Source organism: Phyllostomus discolor, chromosome 3, assembly GCF_004126475.2.
Source record: "Phyllostomus discolor isolate MPI-MPIP mPhyDis1 chromosome 3, mPhyDis1.pri.v3, whole genome shotgun sequence".
NCBI lineage: Eukaryota > Metazoa > Chordata > Mammalia > Chiroptera > Phyllostomidae > Phyllostomus > Phyllostomus discolor.
In genome coordinates, this window is record NC_040905.2 from 126089103 (window position 1) to 126109203 (window position 20101).

At 38.9% G+C, this 20101-nt stretch overlaps 1 protein-coding gene and 1 long non-coding RNA gene across 3 annotated transcripts in view; both read left to right on the top strand.

The window, feature by feature from the left end:
• Window positions 1-20101, top strand: part of VPS35L (VPS35 endosomal protein sorting factor like) — a 161085-nt gene that overhangs the window by 58244 nt on the left and 82740 nt on the right. Inside the window, exons 9-14 of one of the 2 annotated variants that reach the window (XM_028509359.2) lie at window positions 582-638; window positions 6286-6382; window positions 7156-7203; window positions 8626-8719; window positions 13538-13615; window positions 14326-14448. In XM_028509359.2, the coding sequence (XP_028365160.1) occupies window positions 582-638; window positions 6286-6382; window positions 7156-7203; window positions 8626-8719; window positions 13538-13615; window positions 14326-14448 (497 nt within the window). The remainder of the gene's footprint in view (window positions 1-581; window positions 639-6285; window positions 6383-7155; window positions 7204-8625; window positions 8720-13537; window positions 13616-14325; window positions 14449-20101) is intronic. The other variant, XM_036021406.1, reaches the window with a different exon arrangement.
• LOC118499630 lies at window positions 10552-11498 on the top strand. The gene is made up of 2 exons (XR_004902136.1): window positions 10552-10917; window positions 10951-11498. It is a non-coding gene; the product is annotated as an uncharacterized LOC118499630 (long non-coding RNA).

The window sequence follows — 20101 nt, forward strand, 5'->3', positions numbered from 1 at the left end:
TGAGTGGGAGACTGGCAAACTGGTTATAAGCCATTTTAGGGAAGCTACTCTGTTCTAGCTCATTTTTACCCTATAGGGATATGGGCCTGTTTTTGGCACATTACATGTGAAGAAGCAGAAATCTGGGTTTTCATGTAAATTCCCCCAATTATTACATGTTGGCAGCTAATTCAAAAAAATATTAAAACACTTTGTGGGCCATCGTGTGATGGGCCAAACAAAATTGATCACTGCTGGATTCAGCCTATAGGCTGTCCATTTGCAACCTCTCATATAGAGTCTAATGTACACCATTCTCTGTTGTGTGAATGGAGGTATCTGAGGCTGCTTTGACCATATGTTCCAGCTGACTCAAAGAGGAGAGCGAACACTTACCAGCCTCTCACAGAAAGTAAAAAGCCCTTTTATTAAAAATACAAACAAAGTAATGTGGCTTAAAATTTGTCCTATAGGTGGCAGCATATTACCACAAGTTAAAGTTTATCTGGGAGCTGTCTGTGACCCCAGTTAACAAAAGATTCATTTGGTTAACAAAAAGATTTACTTCTGAAGAGCATGTGATACTATCTTTTCCTTTCCAGGAAATCTTGTGTATGACCGCATCTTTTCCATGTGTGTGGGTGACCGCGTCTTACCAGGTAATGTCATAGTTACTGCAACGATTTTATTTTGCCTTAGAGTCAGGATTCAGTTTATATGAAATCAGGATTTATTGAGACCCAATAAAAGTTTTTTATTTTTGGTTTGCTAAAAGTAAAAGAAACATCTGTACAGATTTTTGATCATCTGTCTTCTAATAACATCAGAAGCTTTTCAAACAGCCCCGCTAGGAATTTGGGCAAATAATTTGAATGTGCAGGAATGAAAAGGTGTTGTTGCATTTAGATTCATCTGAACTTTCACATCAACTTAAATCCCTCTGCTGCTTGATATTTTAATGTTTTTCCTAAGAAGCAAATTGCTTTAAAAAACCCATCAAATAAATCAGTAACAGATGCTTTGCCTCTACAATCTTTGCCCAAGTTTGCATTAAGCTTATTGCCAGTCAATTTTAAATTCTCAGGAGGTTATAATGGGAGTATATGATGAATTCCTTTTTTTAATTTAATTTTTATTGTTTTTTTCATTAACATTTAGTTCCCTTATTCCCCCTTCCCCCAGCAATCACCACACTTGTCATGTCCATGAGTCCTTTTCTTTTTTGCATAATCCCTCCACCTTATAACCTCTCCCCCTCTAGCTGTCATCCTCTCCGTCTATGAGTCTGTCCTCATTTTCTGTGTTCAGTTTGTTCATTAGATTCCAAATACAAGTAAAATCATATGGTATTTGTATTACTCTGACTGGCTTATTTCACTTAGCATAATGTTCTCCAGGTCTATCCATATTGTTGTAAAGGGTAAAATTTTCTTTTCTTTTTTACTGAGTAGTAGTCCACTGTGTAAATGTCCCATTAGTTGTTTCATCCATTTACCTATTGGTGAATACTTGGGCTGTTTCCATATCATGGTGATATAAATAATGCTACAGTGAACATAAGGATGCTTATATTCTTTTGAATTAGTGTTTTGGGTTTCTTTAGATATATCTCGAAGAGGGATTGCTGCATCCAAAGGCAGATCCATTTTTTATGTTTTGAAGTATCTCCACACCTCTTCCACAGTGGCTGCACCAATCTGCATTCCATGAATTTTTTTTGTAATATAAATGGTGATGATGTGTCTAGTAACATGGAACTCACACCAGCAGCTTCCTTTTCCTTTTATCCCTCTTTTCAATTTCCTAGATTGCTTGTGAGTAAACGTTTTTATCCATACACATTAGAGTAAGTTTGTTTCTCCTTCACTTTACCACCTGCTACTCCTAACCAGATGATGACATCAGCAACAGTAACTCATAATTTGACCTCTTCATTCATTTATTTATTTATCCATTCTTTATTTGTTTCATCCATCTACATGTCTATATATTTTTGAAACTTTGATATACATATGTCTCAGAAAGAGTCAGAGCCTATAGACCTTTAGGGCTAGAAGAGCTCTTAGAAATAATCTTGTCTTATAATTGGGCAGACGCAGTGCAAAATAGTCAGGGACTTTTGCCCACAGCCTTGCTGCCATCTTGCTAAGATGTTGGACGTGCAGGCACTGGTCACATGGGGCTCTTGAGCACTTGATATCTGGCCAGTCCAAACTGAGATGTGCTGTGAATATTAAAAAAATACAGTAGATTTCAGAGACTTAATACAAATAAAAGATTATAAAGTATCTCACTAGTAATTTTTTTAATACTGATTATACATTGAAATGGTGTTTTGGATAAGTCAGGTTAATCAAGTATACATTTCCCCTGCTTTGATTTACCTTTTGGAATGGGTTCACATGGTATTTCTATTGGACAGCACTGTTCTAGATCCTCCCTGCCACCACATCACATCTGTTACGTTTTTAAAAGTCCCTTCCCATGTTCTAGGTGTCTCAAGATCGGGAGGCTATGAGCCTGGGAAGGTAGGCAGGGAGCTCCTGAATGGAAAGGCCTTCTCTGTGAGCTTAAAGATTTGACCAATCCAGGTGCTTTTATTTTATACCTGCCAGCTTATCCTCCATGGGCAATGCCAGCGGTAGTTTACTATCAGCCTGCAGGCAGAATTAAACCTAAAATAGGTGTTTTCCTTGGCTACAACAGTATTTTTTTAATGTTTTTTTTATATAGGTTCTACTACTTCCTATTATTGTGTACCTAACTGCTTAAAAGTATATTACCTGCCTGACCCCCAGAAGCATTTGAGTTTGCATCTACTGTAATAATTTTCTTTCCTCCCAATTTTTACTAACTATACAAACATTTTAGAACCAAGTAAGAAAAAATTACTAATAACTTACTAATTACCTAAAAGTTTAACATACAAAGAGATTTTCATATTTACTTCTAGTTCTTGTCTGAAGTTATTAACAATTTTAACACTAAAATTCTTCCTCCCTGAAATAACTTTTTTTAGTAACTTGAGCAATGCATTCAGGCTTTTGTTTTCTTGAAAATAATTTCTTCATCACCACCTAGTTAAAATCTTCATCTACATGTGTTTTCTTGTCCCAAGAACTTGAAAGGGATAGAGGCAGACCTTTCTCAAAAATGTTGTAATCTCTGGATGAGTCTTCACAATAATTATGAATAAAGCTTTTGAATCTACTGTGCAGAATTCTGCCTGAAGAAGTAAGTTTAGAGAGGTACCTGGTGGCATTATTCATGTTTTCCATTTGAATCAAGTTCTGATTAGTGACTTTAATTTCTGAGCCTTTGCTTTCAGGAGGTTTAACTAAGGCCTGACTCTTAGGAGTTTAAAAAGATACCAGCATCCTTTGGGCTCATAGAAAGGATATACTACTAGATGTAGTAATGTTTTTCCCATTATCTCTTAATCCAGCATATGTGTGAAGAGACCATCTACTCTATAATTTTATTTTCATCTTGGCAGAAATAACTTAAGTTTATTGTGTTGTGGTTTTTGTCATCAGCCGCATTCCCATCTTCAGTTTCCCCCATGGCTGAGGTGGGCTGCATCTGGATAAGCAGGGCCCTTGATTGATACGGCCTTCTTTCAGCACCTGCTGAGATGACACTACATTCCTATAAGCACTGTGATGTAAAGAAAGCTTTCATTGCTACTGTAGAGACATGGCGCGTGACAGGGAACTCAACTCATTGGCCTTCTCTCTCCTCCTAAAGTCGCCTCAGAAGGTCAGGGTTAGTAAAAGAAGTACCATAAGAAAATTAAATGGGAACCTGAAGGAAAAATCTTTGCCATTTGTTATACTGAAGTCCCTTCTGAATTAAATTCTGAATTCTGTATTCATTCTCCACATAGCAGCCCAAGTGTCAAAGTATAAATCATGGCGTGTCATCCCTCTGCTCAGAACTCTTCAGGGAGCTTTCATTACAATTAGAGAAATTCTCAAACTCTTCATCAAGGCTACAGCCCTATATGATCTGGCTTGTTGTGCCTGCTTCTCTCCTTGCTTGCCACATTGGCTAGATTTCCTATTCTTTGTCCATGTCATCAGTCATAGCTATTTCAGGACCTTTGCATTTGCTGTTTCTTCTTCCTGCAAATACATGTCTTCCAGATGGAAGTATGGATGGCTCCTTTCTGTCATTCAGGGCTCAGCTCAAATGCCATCTCTGCAGGAGCCTTCTCTGACCACCCTGTCTAATGACTCCAACCAACTCCCTACTGAAGTCACTCTTTTGTCTAATACCTGGTTTTATATCTTTTATCATTTGACTGCTACTAGATATTTCCTTGTTAGTATGCTTATGCTTTTCCTTGTTTATTATGTTTCTTCCCCCATTGGAATGTAAACTTCAAGAGGACAGGGTGTGTCTTATGTACTGTTTTCTCTCCAGAGCCTAGAGCACTACCTTTAGTTGCTTCTCAAAACATTTGCCTTGAGCAATAAAATAAAGGAATATTATATTTAATTGGCTGTAGTATTTTAAAGTCTTACATAACATAAAACTTTACCTAAATTTTTTCTTGAGCTGAGAATGCTGATTATTACATAGCTTGTAGTCAGTATGTACACCCTTCACTGAATCTCCTTTCCTACAACTGGAAAGGATTTTATTAGAAGACCTCAGAGACTTATTTTTGCTTTGGGATTTCAAGTCCCATGATTCAGTCATGTGAAGGGAAATTAATCCCACCTCTCCATTTTCTACATGACATTGGCAAGTGAATTTCAGAATTGTTTTCATATTTTCTTGTTTGGATCTCTTGGAACTTGAAAACATGCTAACTGCACAGGTTTAAGCCAGGAAAGGGAAGATGGTAATTCCCCTTCCCTTTGAAAATGGAAAAATTATTTGGGAATGAATGATGCAAGTGAGACTATCCAAAATAAGTTAATACTTAAGATTGCAATTCCGAAATATCAGCAGTTGTATAGTGACTGTTTCTCTGCTAGTGAAGTACTTGCAGGTTTATCTTTTGCTGATTCTATAGGAGTTTTCATCACCTTATTGTAGTATAAAGCAGAATCAGGGGCAAAAACTGACTCCTTGAACAAGATGAGAGCCAAGAAGCCAACATTCATTTGCTGTATTCTAAAATAATTAACTTTTCCCTTTCTGATTGAATCCTAAAAGTATAAAGCACAGCCTGTGGAACAATCAGGCTCTAATCTGTATAGAAACCATGGAGAAGAAGTCATTTCCATTCTAGAGTTCAATAAAATGGCCTTGGTGTTGATGAGTTCTGTGTTTGTTTTTGTTTTTTTTGTTTTGTTTTTTCATTTTTTCTGCACGTCCATTCCTTAAGATGTATTTTAACATTAGGCTTGGGTGTCACTGCCAGAAAGCTCAAAATAACAACGGAGAAGGTCAGTGCTGGTGGGACAGGTATTTCATGGTGCCAGGGATCCTGACTTCTTTCTTGTTGCCTTCATGGTTTGAGATGGTTACGGAGGTTCCAGCCTTCACACCTCATTCCAGCCAGCAGGAGGGAAAAAAGAGTGAAGAAGGTCAAGTCCCTTCTTTTAAAGCTATTTCCTAGAAAGTACTTCTGTTGACATCCTAGGACCAGAAGTTGGTCATATGGCCATACCTAGCTACAAGGATGTCCATTTGCCCAGCAGAAAAGTGAGAGGTCTATCATTGAAGGGGAAGAGAACAGATAATGGGAGAAACTGGCAGTGTTTCCAGAAATGACTGAGGTCTGAGAGCCAGTATTGGCTGCTCTCTCACCTGAGTGCCTTGATTTACCTTTAAGTCTGGCTCCTGTGCTAGTTAGAACACAGATGTCAATCACATTTCATGTTACAGTTGCAGGTTTGTAAAGATTCTGGAATTCTCAACAATATTGTTGTAGTTACTTGTGGGTACACCAAGAATTATATTAGAGCAATGGCTAAGAGACTGTAGGTTGTGCAGCCAGACTGCCTGAGTTGAATTCTAGCTCTTAAATTTGCTTGCTCAGTGCCTTGGGCACGTTGTTAAAATTCTTTGTGCCTTGGAAAAGATGATAATAAAAGTACATACTTCAGAGGGCTATTGTGGGGATTAAGTGAGCAGACTAAATTTAACACTCTGAATAGCACCAGCACTTGTGTAAACTCTCATTGTCATCAATTGTTTCCTAATAATAAAATTTGGAAGGAAAGGGATGGAAGAACTAGGCATCCCCACCCCTTCTTCTGTTCTACTACGTTTTAGTAGCCCAGGACTCAAAGCATCTGTAATAGATGCTGAGAATTAGGAAGGCTAATGAGTATTATTTTTGTGTTACAGATGACTTCTCTCCAGAGAATGTAAATGACACGGCCAAAGAAACATGCTTAAATTGGTTTTTCAAGATTGCTTCCATCAGGGAACTCATTCCAAGATTGTATCCTTTTTTTATTGTCTGAGGATTTTAAAGAGGCAAAAAAGAGTTACTTGCTTGCTAAAAGAAGGTGTGTGAATGGGATGCTCTGAACTCCTGTTGAAAATATGATCCCATTACAGCTGCCAGCCTGGAAATACAGGGCTACCACACTCTAGAAAAGCTCTTGGATTCTTGCTTTCTTTGAACACTTTTCTAGTTTTTTACTTTAAATATGATGCCATGTATCAGGCTTTGTTTCCAGTGAGGAGTTCCCACATAGATTCTTTCAATATTAGTGCTTCATTTTCATGTGTTTTCTCTGGTTCCTGGAATTTGACAGGAACAGGTTCAAGCTTCTCTGCACAATGCCAATATTGAAGAACAGATAATTTGACTTACATGCAAATTGAATCTTAGTAATTTGAAGTTCATTTTTTCCCATAAGTCTTGATTGGAAAGGCTCAAAAACTACTTTGTATTTCAGCATGCAGCCATGAGCCAGCTTGTAACATTTTTCAAGTTTTAGTTTAAAAAGATATAAAACTTTGAAAGCCAAATATAGAAACCACAAGCCACTAGCTAACTTAATTCTCTGGGTTGTTGAGGGCCATTATGGCTCCCTCTTCTGAAGACATACCTAGTGCTGTTCATGAAGAGTTTAGGTTTTTAGGAAACGGCAGACAACTGTACTTGAACAACAATAAAAAAAATGTTTAAAAAAAAGAGTTTAGTTTTTTTCTCCTAGGGAACAGGCCTTCCGGAAAGTGTCTTTTCTTAACGGAATGCTTTTGTAGTTATGTGGAAGCATCCATTCTGAAGTGTAACAAGTTCCTGTCCAAAACGTAAGGCTCTTCTGAAATGTCCAGAACCATAGCACTTACAAAAAATCAGTTTGTCCCCCACCCCACACACACTAATGGCAATGTAATAATAGTAGCTGTTACTTAGTAGCATATTTTCCATGCATTTTCTTACTTAATCCACATGAAAACCTAATGAAGTAGAGATACCATTTTAATCCTCATCTCACTGTTAAATAAACTCGAGCTAGCAGAGGTTGATTAAATAGCTCATAGGGGATCAGCTCAGCTGGATTTGAATCCTGGATCTGCCATTGTTATAATCATGTGCTCTTGAGCAAGTAGTTTAGCTTCTCTAACCCTGAGCCTCCTCCTCTGTGAACGAGACCTTAAGAAGTCTGGGAGGGTCTATTGAGCTGCACACACCACACTAAGAGCCAAACCTGGCAGGCATTGGCCTGGACTCTGTTTACTGCTGCTGTCTAAGATGGTGATGAAGATAACAATGTCAGATACAAAAGCCTTTGCTCTTGAACCCCAGACTACCCTGGGTCACTACAGACATTGTTTTGAGAGTAGTTTACAGAGCTTGGGGCAACAAGAGCTTCTTTCTGTAGAGTCGGGAAATCTTGAGTCTTCTTGGGTGGTGTGTAGATGATAAACTCCTCAATGCCATGGCTGACTCAAGGTGCTCCATAGAGTAGTTTAGAATCTAGTGTATCAAATGTGTTTGATTGGGATTTAGGAATGTCTGGGGTCGTTTGTGGGGAAAACATCGGTGTAGAAGGAACATTTATTTTGCCTCACCTTTGGGGGAAGCATAATACCCCAGGCAGAGGTAGTCAGCTCCATGTCACAGGAGAAATACATACAGCACAGTCCCCACTGATGGGGGATGCTCATGCCAACCTGGAGTTGTAGGCATTGGGTGATGGGGAAGGGCAGAGCACAGGACAGTAAGTCAGTGCCAAAGGACTATTTGGGGCTGAGCAAAAGGAGGTTTATAATTGTGAGAATGTAAAACAGTTTGTTTTTGTATTGTTTATTAATTACTGTATTTGTATTACAACTGTAAACCGCCTTTTACCCACCCCTGTATTTAACAGTGAGAATATCGAGAAAATCAGGAGGTACCCATCCACAGAAAATAACTGGGGGACAAAAACTGCTAAATTTACCTAGTAAAGTAAATGTGACCTCAGCAGAAAAAGTGAAGGTTAGAGTACAGCATTGACAAATGGTAAAATGAAAGAAACCATTCAACGAATGAATTGTGAGTGAGAGAAACACTGTTATACATAGCCTTAGAAAACTCTGAAACTTTGACCTTAGTTTATTTCTGAAATCCAATTTTTTTTTTGCCCCCTAAATTTAGGAAGTTTGGCTTTGTCTTTGTTTTAAAACAAAGTACAGGGAGGTCTCATATAGGGTGTAATGCTCTCTGCCATCTTTTGTTTCTAACAGGGGGATCTCAGAATGTTTGCCCCGCCTAACTTGCATGATTCGAGGGATTGGAGACCCACTGGTGTCAGTGTTTGCCAGGGCCTATCTATGCCGGGTAGGTCACATCAAGTCCTGTGCTCACAAATGTGACAGTATCCTGTCTCCTTAAATGCTGACATAAGTCTTTGAAAGAAGGACTTTATTAGCTGCTAATTTTAGAGTATGGTTCTTTCACAGAGACCAGAGCTGTAGGATTTTTCTCTTAAAAATTAATTTTAAACTAGACCCACTTACTGTACTCTAATTAGGGGGCATTTAAGGTCATCATTCTTACAAATGAACTAGTTTTCAGAATTAGTTGTTTCTCTGTTCTTGCTGAGAAGGAGGCTCTCAAGGCCTCTGAGCTTATGGGTTGCTTTTCATTGACTTGAAACATGCTTTTCCTTTGTCTTGAAGTTGATTGTTATATTAGCTTTTCTGTCCTCATATCAAGAGCTGACTCAGAGTATGAGTTGGTGAGGGCTGTTTGGCAGGGAGAGCTCCCTGTGATGACAGGTGTTAGGGTCTGTAGAGCCTGGCTGAGGAGGCTGCAGGCCCATCTTTGGCACTCCTCTAATGGACAAGGTGGTCCACATGGTAAATCACTTAGCCTTTTTTTCCTTTAATGCACCATGACATTTCTACTTAAAATTATTAATTTTTATTTATGAAAAATACAACCCATTTTATAGTTATTTTTCTTCAAATCATATGGGGCCTTTGCCTGTGTCAGCTTTCAGTGGAAGTACTCCTTGCCTGTCCCATCAGCATTATTCAGCTTTAAAGAGGACTTATTGCCCCTTTTGTTGGGTCTTGATGAGCCCTAGTCTTGCTGGAGAACAGAGCTACATAGATCCCCATACCCCCACTAGTAATTATTTATATTTTTAAATCAGGAGGTGAGAAACAGTAGCCTTTGATTGACTTCTTTGATCTGACCATCCATCATATGATAGTTGTTCTCTAGTCTTGTTACAGAACAGACCCAAGGATGGTATATGACATACGATTACCAAAAGGATGCCCCACTAGGCTTGCTATGCCTGCTGGCAAAGGAAAGACTCTCTCAATGCCAGAGATTTGTGAAAAGGAAAGAAAATATTTATTTAAAGGCTATACAGACTTAGAGTAGTGACCTAATGTCTTCATTAAAATACTGAAGTCCCTTAGAACACCCACAGACACACACAGTCCTTCCTTCTCCCTCTGCCCAGTCTGGGGTACCGTATCTCAGGAAAAGAAGTAGAAGTCCATGATTCGGGGTCTTGGCACCATCAGGTGTGTCGTGGTCACGATCTCCAGTTAATCCAAAGCCATGTGGTACCTTCTCGTGCCCCACCAGCGAGAGTCCTTTCACCCCTTTTTTTCCAGGCAAAGTCTCTCCTGCTTCCTAAGCCATATGACTAAAGGGAGCACCCCAAAGCTGCGGGGTCCCCACATGGGCCAAAGCCACATGGTTCTCCCCGCAATGGCTGCCGCGCCTGGGTTTAAATCCCTGCACCAGTCTTCCTCTGCAGCCCCATTTCCGATGACTCCTACAGTCAGTTACACCTGCCAGCATTCCCGTATTCTTCCAGCTTTACTGGGCTTGCACAGTAAGTCAGGGCAGGTGCGGCCCCATGGCATGGAACCAGTCTTCTCCAAGCTCTTATGCAGGTGCTGTAACCAGGGGGAGCTGCCTTCCAGTTACATCTTGGGTAGAAGTCACTTCCATCCGTCTGGCTCAAAGCATGGCCACAGCTGTTTAACATACCTATGAAACCAGTTAAAAGTTATAGATAATGTTAAATGACCATCCCAGAGGTTAGCTGCAAAGCTGTTGCTATATAACAATGGCCCTGCTCCATGTGTCCCATCCCCCAGCTCAGCCTTTTGGGTTGGTAAGGATGTCCTATGTATTTCTCTAATATATCCTGGACACCTTGAGTTCTGGGCCCCACTACAAATCCCTATTTGGGGCCCCACTCTTGGCTGTACCCTGTTACAGTCTCAAGTGTCATAAATCAGTCATTGTCCTCAGAGTAAGTAGCAGACATCCTTTTGAAGGACACTTTCATAGCTCTGCTTCTTGATATTGAGAGTGAAAGAAAATGTCTTCCATTTCAGGGCAACCAGTTCCACTTTTATAACAGGCCAAAGTGTATATGTATTGCCATGCTTGAAACTTGAGGTGAATTTTTCACAGAGGAATATTGGTTATGTTTCTGATAGCACAACTTTGGACTATACTGAAGTTTAAATATTCCCTTAGAAGCAGTGTTTACTGGGCCTACTGTGCACAGAACACTTCTGGAGCCTCTGGGCAAGATGCCATGATAGCTTTATCGGTTGCATATCCTCACATTGCTGCCCTTCCCCTTGTAAATTGTAGCAAAAGCTTTGAACTTACCTTAACATTATTTGAATAATAGAGCAATGAAGATTTAGAATTACTTCATGTCTTATGAATATGTTTTTGTTTTTTAAATAGAAGTCAGAAAGAGGAGAAATACCTATTCCTTGCAAACCTGTTTGGTTTTAAAGTTTTAAGAAAGCTATGTGAGTTAGGAAAAAGATAATACTTGTTGCATATAAAGTGCCTTCAATGGCAGCTGCATCTTGAAAACTTAGTGACATTCAGGTGAGATAACAGAATCAACCCAGGAAGACTGGTGATGAAATATGCTGTATCTGTTGAAATCATTTTGTCAATCCAGGCAGTACATTAATTCTCCTGATTGGGTAGTTACTTTTAAACATTTTTTGACAAAAAGAGTAAGACAGTCTATATGCATTAGTAAGAATTCTTAAGGTTTTCAAGTGGCAAAAACCCAATTTGTACTACTTTAAGCAAAAAGGGAGATTGGCTCTGAAGATTCAGAGAATAATGTAGTCGTGGCTAGATCCATAGCCTCAGAGTATTGTCAAGAATCATCCTGTTCATCATCACTCAGCTCTACTTTCCTGTGAATTGACTTCACTCTGAGCTATGCTTTCTTTTTTTTTTAAACTGTCCACTGTAAATTATTTTTTTTAAAGATTTTATTTATTTATTTTTAGAGAGGGAAGGGAGGGAGATCGAGAGAGAGAGAGAGAGAGAAACATCAATGTGCGGTTGCTGGGGGTCATGGCCTGCAACCCAGGCATGTACCCTGACTGGGAATCGAACCTGCGAAACTTTGGTTCGCAGCCCACGCTCAATCCACTGAGCTACGCCAGCCAGGCCAAGCCATGCTCTTTCTATACAGTGGCCCACAGCAGCTCCAGACTTCCATTTTTTCAATGTAGGAATCCCAGTAGAATGAGAGTCCTCTTTTCCCTAGTAGTTCTAGTCAGAGTTTCCTGGCTGAATTGCCATATGCTGTCTTGTGACCCAAGACAGTATATTGATGTGTATTGTTTGTTGATGGAGCAGTCACTGTGGCCATAGGACGACATATGCGTACAGACCCAGTCTAGGTCATGTCCCCATCCCTGGAACTCGGGCTGGGCTGGGTCCAACTCTGTCACAAACCTGATCCAAGAGAAAAGTTTGATTTTCCACAGACAAAAACTGAGAACAAATGCCAGGCAGACAAAAGCAGCAGATGAAAATCATGAACAACTATCCTTGCTCCTCTGGGAAGAAATCTTTCAGACCCAGCAGGTTTCCAAGCTGCTCATTTGGCTAAATGGGAAGGAACAGACAAAAAAAAGAAAAAAAGAAAAAGCAGTGAGTGTGCAGGGTGTACGGAGAGCTCAATACTTTATTAAAGGAAAGTTTAATAACTACTCTTCTGAGTCACAGTCCTTTCAGCTCATCTCCACTGCTAGTCCACTGGGCCTTTCTTTGTTGTTGCCTAACAGATAATTATTTCCTTCCTAAGATATGATTGAGTGGAATGAAAGAAAACAGAATCAAAACATAGTAGAACTGGATGTAACATTTGTTGTTAGAGCCTTTTAAAAATCTCTGTCTTGTTTGGAAACATCGCCAGTGGCCATAGAGGTGCCCTTAGAATTTAACAACCCGTGAATCTTTCATAATTCTTCTCAAAGGAATTTTTGATAGGCATCTGTGAAGGTAATAGTAAACATCACTATTTCTAAATAGTAAACATACTATTTATAATCTTCAGGCTTCTGAGTGAGGAGGAAATGAGTGGCAGAAATCTGACCTGTTGTAAAAAACTATGCACCAGAGCCGGAAAGTATCTGAGGTATATCTGAAGAACTTAATTTAAGGAGCCAGTTGAGATACTTTGTAGCTCAGACCTTCACTTTTCCATCCAGTCCAACGCCTCTAGCCACCTTCTCTCTGATTAGCAAATTCTTTCTACAGGAAGTGTTAGTCATTTTTTAAAACAATGAATACAAGACCAATGGATTATAGCATTGTTATGCTTCATGCGTATCTTATGTAAAATTTCTTAAAATATATTATAATTTGTCTGCTTCCATGCCTGCCTAGTAAAGAATGAATCCATATATTTTAACAATGCAACAGTGAAATCCCAGCTGACTCTTTTATATACCATAATCCATGTGTGTTAATCATTTTTCAGAGTCTAGGAAGAGAAGATGGTATATACAACCTTGAGAGTACATTCCTGCTAGTGCTGTATTAATTTGTTTTCCTGGTCATCTGTTCAAAAATACATTCATTACCTTTGGGAAATTACAAAGATGATTACTGTGAATGCCCCGTTTTAATTAAAAATATCTTCTATTTTAAAAAAATGAAAATTGTATGCTTATTGAATAAGATAATAGGTAAACAAAAAATAATAAAAATGATCTTTCTGGTCTTCTTCATGCCTGTATCTATCAGTGTGTACATTTTTAATTTACAAAATGGCACCATACTGTATATATTATTTGCAGCCTGTTCCACAGTCAAGGTAATTTATTTCTTCTTTTTCTTTTTTGGATGCAGGTGGGAATGGAAGTGGCTCCACATCTTAAAGAAAGTCTAAATAAGAACTTTTTTGACTTCCTTCTTGTATTCAAACAGGTAGGAGAAAAATGCAGTTGAACAGTTGATATAACAGTTACATGATCACAAATTCACAAAACTCAGTTGCTTTTGCAAGTTGAGACTACCTTAAAGCTCTTTAAAAGTGTAAACCCTAGAGCTCTGTCTGATGTGGCTCAGTGAATTGAGTGCCAGCCTATGAACCAAAAGGTTGCCAGTTCGATTCCAACTCAGGACACATACTTGGGTTGCAGGCCAGGTCCCCAATAGTGGGTGTGTGAGAGTCAGCCACACACTGAGGTTTCCCTCTTTCTTCCTCCCTTCCACTCTCGAAAAATAAATAAATAAAATCTTTAAAAAAATTGTGAACCCTAGAAAATTATACTAACATCTGTTACAGACAATTAAAATATGTTGTTTGTACTGAGCAAGCAGAGAGAATTAATATACATTTGTTAACAGGAAATGTCTATGGTTAATCAGACTTCCATTTTAACATCTGCTGGCTCCATTTTTATCAGGTTACTTCTTTCCACAGTGCATATTTCCAGAACATATCAGCTCAGTGACATGGGAAACTTTGCTGCTTTCTTCTAGTTAAAAAAACAAATAAACAAAACCCTGTGAAACTAGGCAATTTCTGTCAGGACCATGCAAATGCTTCTAAGTATGCATTCTGTGAGTTACATACTCCTTGTTTATAATGTGACTTTCCTTCTTTGTCTAAGTGTGTATTTTGTCTCTTGTAGATTCATGGGGATACAGTCCAGAACCATCTGGTGATCCAAGGAGTAGAGCTCTCATCCTACCTTCCCTTGTACTCACCTGCCATGGACTGGATCTTCCAGTGCCTTTCCTACCATGCCCCCGAGGTAACTGCCACAAGGCTTCAGTGTGAAGTTCACCTTGGAGGAGGAATGCTGGTGCTCTTCTGAGTGTTCCAAATGACCTGTATACCAGTGTGCCCTGTAGGTTAAACAGGACCCTTCCTTAATAGCTATAGCAACATAGTTGGCATCCAGAAGGTTGTAGAGGGCTCACCACTGTGGCTGGTTCAGCACTGAGTACTTTTCCTAATTGTCTTGTTTGACTGCTCTGGGAGTGGATGTGGAAGCTCGTAGAGGTACCACATACTTGATTGCAAACAGAGCCATCCTACCTCTCTGCTAATTGTCTGAAACACATGAACAGACTGACCTGTTTGAAAGTGAAAACACTTATATTTCCCCCATATTTTAATGAAAGGCAAAATCAGATTTAAAGTAAAAGGTTCATGTCATAAGGCATTCTTCCTTTTAAAACACCAGTAATCTCAAAGGGTGAGAGAAATGGGAAGTGCTATCCTGGGGAATAAAGTTCTAGGAATCATTACTACGCTATAAAAAGTGATTTTTAAAATTAGGTCACCTGAATAATAATAAACTCTGATGCTTGAGACACTTAAATAGGAAAATAAGGTTTCTTATAAAAAATCATTTTTTTTTACACATGTTTTATTGATTATGCTCTTACAGTTGTCCCATTTCCCCCCCTTCATTCCCCTCTACCCTGCACACCCTCTCCCACCCACATTCCTCCCTTAACTTCAGGTCCATGTGTCATGAGTTCTTTAGCTTCTACATTTCCCATACTATACTTAACCTCCCCCTATCTATTTTCTACCTACCATCTATGCTACTTATTTCCCATACCTTTTCCCCCTCTCTCCTTCTCCCACTCCCTTGTTGCTAACCCTCCATGTGATCTCCATTTCTGTGCTTCTGTTCCTGTTCTAGTTGTTTGCTTAGTTTCTTTTGGTTTTGCTTTAGGTGTGGTTGTTAATAATTGTGAGTTTGCTGTCATTCTACTATACATGCTTTTTTTAATCTTCTTTTTCTTAGATAAGTCCCTTTAACATTTCATAAAATAAGGGCTTGGTGATGATGAACTCCTTTAACTTGACCTGATCTGAGAAGCACTTTATCTGCCCTTCCATTCTAAATGAAAGCTTTGCTGGATTGACTAATCTTGGATGTAGGTCCTTGCCTTTCATGACCTGGAATACTTGTTTCCAGCCCCTTCTTGCCCGCAAGGTCTCTTTTGAGAAATCAGCTGACAGTCTGATTGGAGCTCCTTTGTAGGTTACTGTCTGCTTGTCTTTTGCTGCTTCTAGGATTCTCTCCATTTTAATCTTGGGTAATGTAATTTTGATGTGCCTTGGTGTGTTCCTCCATGGGTCCAACTTCTTTGGGACTCTCTGAGCTTCCTGGACTTCCTGGAAGTCTATTTCCTTTGCCAGATTGGGGAAGTTCTTTTATTATTTGTTCAAATAACTTTTCCACTTGTTGCTCTTCCTCTTCCCCTTCTGATACCCCTATAATTTGGATGTTGGAATGTTTAGAGATGTCCTGGAGGTTCCTAAGTCTCTCCTCATTTTTTTTGAATTCTTGTTCCTTCCTTCTTTTCTGTTTGGTTGTTTCTTCCTTCTGGTCCACTCCATTGTTTTGAGTCCCAGTGTTCTTCCCATCATTATTGGTTCCCTGTGCATTTCACTTAGTGTAGCCTAAGGCAATGAAGGCATTTCAATTAGTATAGCCTTCATTTTTTCATCTAATTTGCAACCAAATTCAATCAATTCTGTGAGCATCCTTATCACCAGTGCTTTATCTAATAGGTTGGCTATCTCTTCATGGCTTAGTTGAGTTTGTTCTGGAGCTTTGATCTGTTTTTTCATTTGGGCCATTTTTTTTTTTTTTTGTCTTGATGCGCCTGTTATGTAGTGAGGGGTGGAGTCTTAGGTGTTCACCAGGGTGGAGAAACCAGTGGCTGGGTTGTGACACTGTATGTGTGGCAGGGGTCAGAGAGGGAACAGTGACACTTGCTCCACTCTTTGTCGGATTTCAGTTCCTTTCGCTGCTTCTCCCAAGCACCCTGGGCCCTTCTGGTGCTGATTCCCGTGTAGGTGGGCTTATGTACGTTCTAAGACCCTGTGGGTCTCTCGAATGAACTCTCCTGTGAGACTGGGCGTCTCTCCTGGCACCTCAGCCCCCATAGGCATTTTCAGTCGGTTTTTTGATGCTTTATTTCCTTGTGCTAGAGCCCTGGGTTGCGCAGCCTGTCTTGCTTCCCAGTCTTGCCTGGTTTATCTGCACGCGAATGTGGGACCACCTGGTCAGCCAGCTGTCTTGTGCCCCTCATCCCACTCCACAATCGTCACCTTGCTGAGTCTGCCCGCTGCCATCCCGTGCCTGAGGTCCACAAGCCACCACTTTTTTTTGCCGGTGAACCCTCTCTGCCTGGCTCCGCCCCTTGTACCCATCTGGATGAATGTGTCTACTTTAACTCCTTGGTTGTCAGACTTCCATACAGTTGAATTTTCTGTCAGTTCTGGTTGTTATAATTTTGTTTCTAAATTGTTGTTGTCCTTATTTTGGTTGTGCAAGGAGGTACTGTGTGTCTACCTACACATCCATCTTGGCCAGAAGTCAGACAGAATTCAAAAAATCATTTTCAAAATGCAAAGAATGGATGTCATTATGGAGTGTGGTGATGAAAATATATGTGAAAGTATGATGCCTAAAAGCTTTTTAATAGTGGCTAGGTTGTGTAAGCTAAGGAGCTAGAACAGTATGTATCTTTTAACAGGTCACACTTCCAAAATATGGGATTGTCAATCTGGCTGTGGTATTTGGTAATATACAGGACAGACAGAGAAAATATAGGGGAAAGGAGAACCATTAAGATGAGAGGACGGGGAAATGCTTTCAGTTATTAATATCTGATATGTAAAATTTCAAATCAAAATTGAAATCCACATACCCCTCCCCCCCAAAAAATTCACAGAATGATTCAGAAAGGCTTTTTTGTTATTGTTTGATGATAGGCTTTCCTTCTCTTATATAATCAACTAAAATAAAATTATAGTAAGTAAAAACCAGGTTATGCTCCCTACAACAGGCACATCCTACACATGTTGAATGGAATTGGTGAAAGTGGACATTCTTGTCTTGTTCCTGATCTTAAATAAAACGTTTTTAGCTTTTCATATTTTAGTATGATGTTAGCTATGGGTTTGTGGTATATGGCCTTCATTATGTTGAGAAGTATGTTCCCTCTATCCTTACTTTGCTGAGGGTTTTTATCACAAATGGGTGCTAGAACTTATCAAATACTTTTTCTGCATTTATTCTTCATTTTGTTTATCTGGTGTATCACATTCATTGATTTGTGGATATTGAACCAACCTTGCATCCCAGTAGTAAATCCCACTTTATCATGTTGTTTGATCTCTTTAATGTATTGCAGGATCTGGTTTGCTAACGTTTTGTTGAGGATTGTAGCATTCATGTTCATCAGGATTAGTGGCTTAAAATTTTCTCTCTGTGTAATGTCTTTAGCAGGTTTGGTATCAGGGTAATGCTGGCCTTGTAAACTGAGTTTGGGAGCCATCCCTTCTCGTTAATTTTGGGAATAGTTTGAGAACAACAGGTATTATCTTCTTTTACTCTGATTAAATTCACTTGTGGAGGCAAAGGTCCAGGACTTTTCTTTGTTGGGATTTTCCAATTACTGGTTCAATTTTGTTAGTAGTTATCAGTCTGTTCAGATATTGTTTCTTTCTGATTCATTCTCAACAGATTGTATGTTTCTAGTAATTTATCTGTTTTTTCCAGATTGTCCAATTTGTTGCCATATAATTTTTTGTAATATTTCCTGATATTCCTTTGTATTTTTTGGTGTCATTTTGTCCCCTATTTTATTTCTGATTTAGTTTATTTGGTCCCTCTTTTTTTTTCTGATGAATCAGGCTAAAGGCTTGTCAATTTTGTTTAACTTTTCAAAGACCAGCTCTTAATTTCATTGATCTTTTCTATTATTTTTTTAGACTCCAGATCATTGATTTACACTCTGATCTGTTATTTTCTTCCTTATATACTCACTTTGGGCTCTGCTTGTTCTTCTTTTTCTGGTTTGTTTAGGTATAAATTTAGATTGTTTATTTAAGATTTTTCTTGTTTCTTAAGGTAGCTGTATCACTATGAATTTTCTTCCTAGAATTGCTTTGTCTGTGTCTCATAGATTATGGGCTATTGTGTTTCATTTCTGTCTCTGGGTATCTTTTGATATCCTCCTTGCTCTTGTTAACACATTCATTGTTTAGAAACATCTTATTTAAACTCCATATCCTTTGTGTGTTTTTCAATTTTCTTTTTTAAAAAATGTTTTTATTTCTTCTATTACCATTTAACTTCCTTATACGCCTTCCCCCCTACAATCACCACACTCTTGTACATGTCCATGAGTCCTTTTTCCTTTCCACTGTATTCCTTAATTGCCCATCCCTCTAACCTCCCTGCCTATCACGATAGCTGTCTTCCTATTTCTATCTATGGGTCTGTCTCTATTTTTCTTGTTACTTCAGTTTGATCATTAGATTCCACATATAGTCAAATTGTATGGTATTTGTCCTTCTCTGGTGGCTTATTTCACCTAGCATAATGTTCGCCAGGTCCACCCATGCTGTCACAAAGGGAAACATTTCCTTTTTTTTTTTTTATGGCTGAGTAATATTCCATTGTGCAAATGTCCCATAGTTGTCTCATCCAATCATCTACTAATGGACATTTGGGCTGCTTCCATATCTTGGCGAGTGTAAATGATGCTGCGGTGAACATGGGGTGATTATATTCTTTCGAATTAGTGTTTTGGGTTTCTTCGGATATATTCCCAGCAGTAGGATATCTGGATCAAAAGACAGACCCCTTAATTTTTTGAGGTATCTCCATACTGATTTCCACAGTGACTATACCAGTCTGCATTCCCACCAACAATGCAAAAGAGTTCCCTTTTCTCCACGTCCTCATCAGCACTTGTTGTTTGTTGATTTATGATGATACCCATTCTGATGGATGTGAGGTGATATCTCATTGTGGTTTTAATTTGCCTTTCTCTGATGATGAGTGACATTGAGCATCTTTTCATATGTCTATTGGCCATCTGTTCTCTTTGCAGAAGTGTCTATTCATATCCTTTGCCCATTTTTTAATTGGGTTGTTTGTTTTTTTGGTGTTGAGTTTTCTAAATTCTTTATAAATTTTGGATACTAACCCCTTATGAGATATATTGGCCAATATGTTCTCTCATTCTGTGGCTTGTCTCTTTATTTTGTTGATAGTCTCCTTTGCTGTGCAAAAACTTACTAGTTTGATAAAATCCCATTTGTTTATTTTTTCTTTTTTTCCCTTGCCTGGGGAGATATATCAGACAAGTTACTAGTCTGAGCAATGTCTGAGACTTTATTGCTTTCTTCTAGGATTTTTAAGGGTTCTGGTCTAATATTTAAGTCTTTAATCCATTTTGAGTTTATTCTTATGTGTGGTGTAAGAAGGTGGTGTAGTTTCATTTTTCTGCACATATCTGTCCAGTTTTCCCAATACCATTTATTGAATAAACTGTCTCTAGCCCATTATATGCTTGGTTTTTCTGTCAAATGAGTAGTAATCGACTATAAAGGTGTGGGTTTTTTTCTGGGGTCTCTAGTCTGTC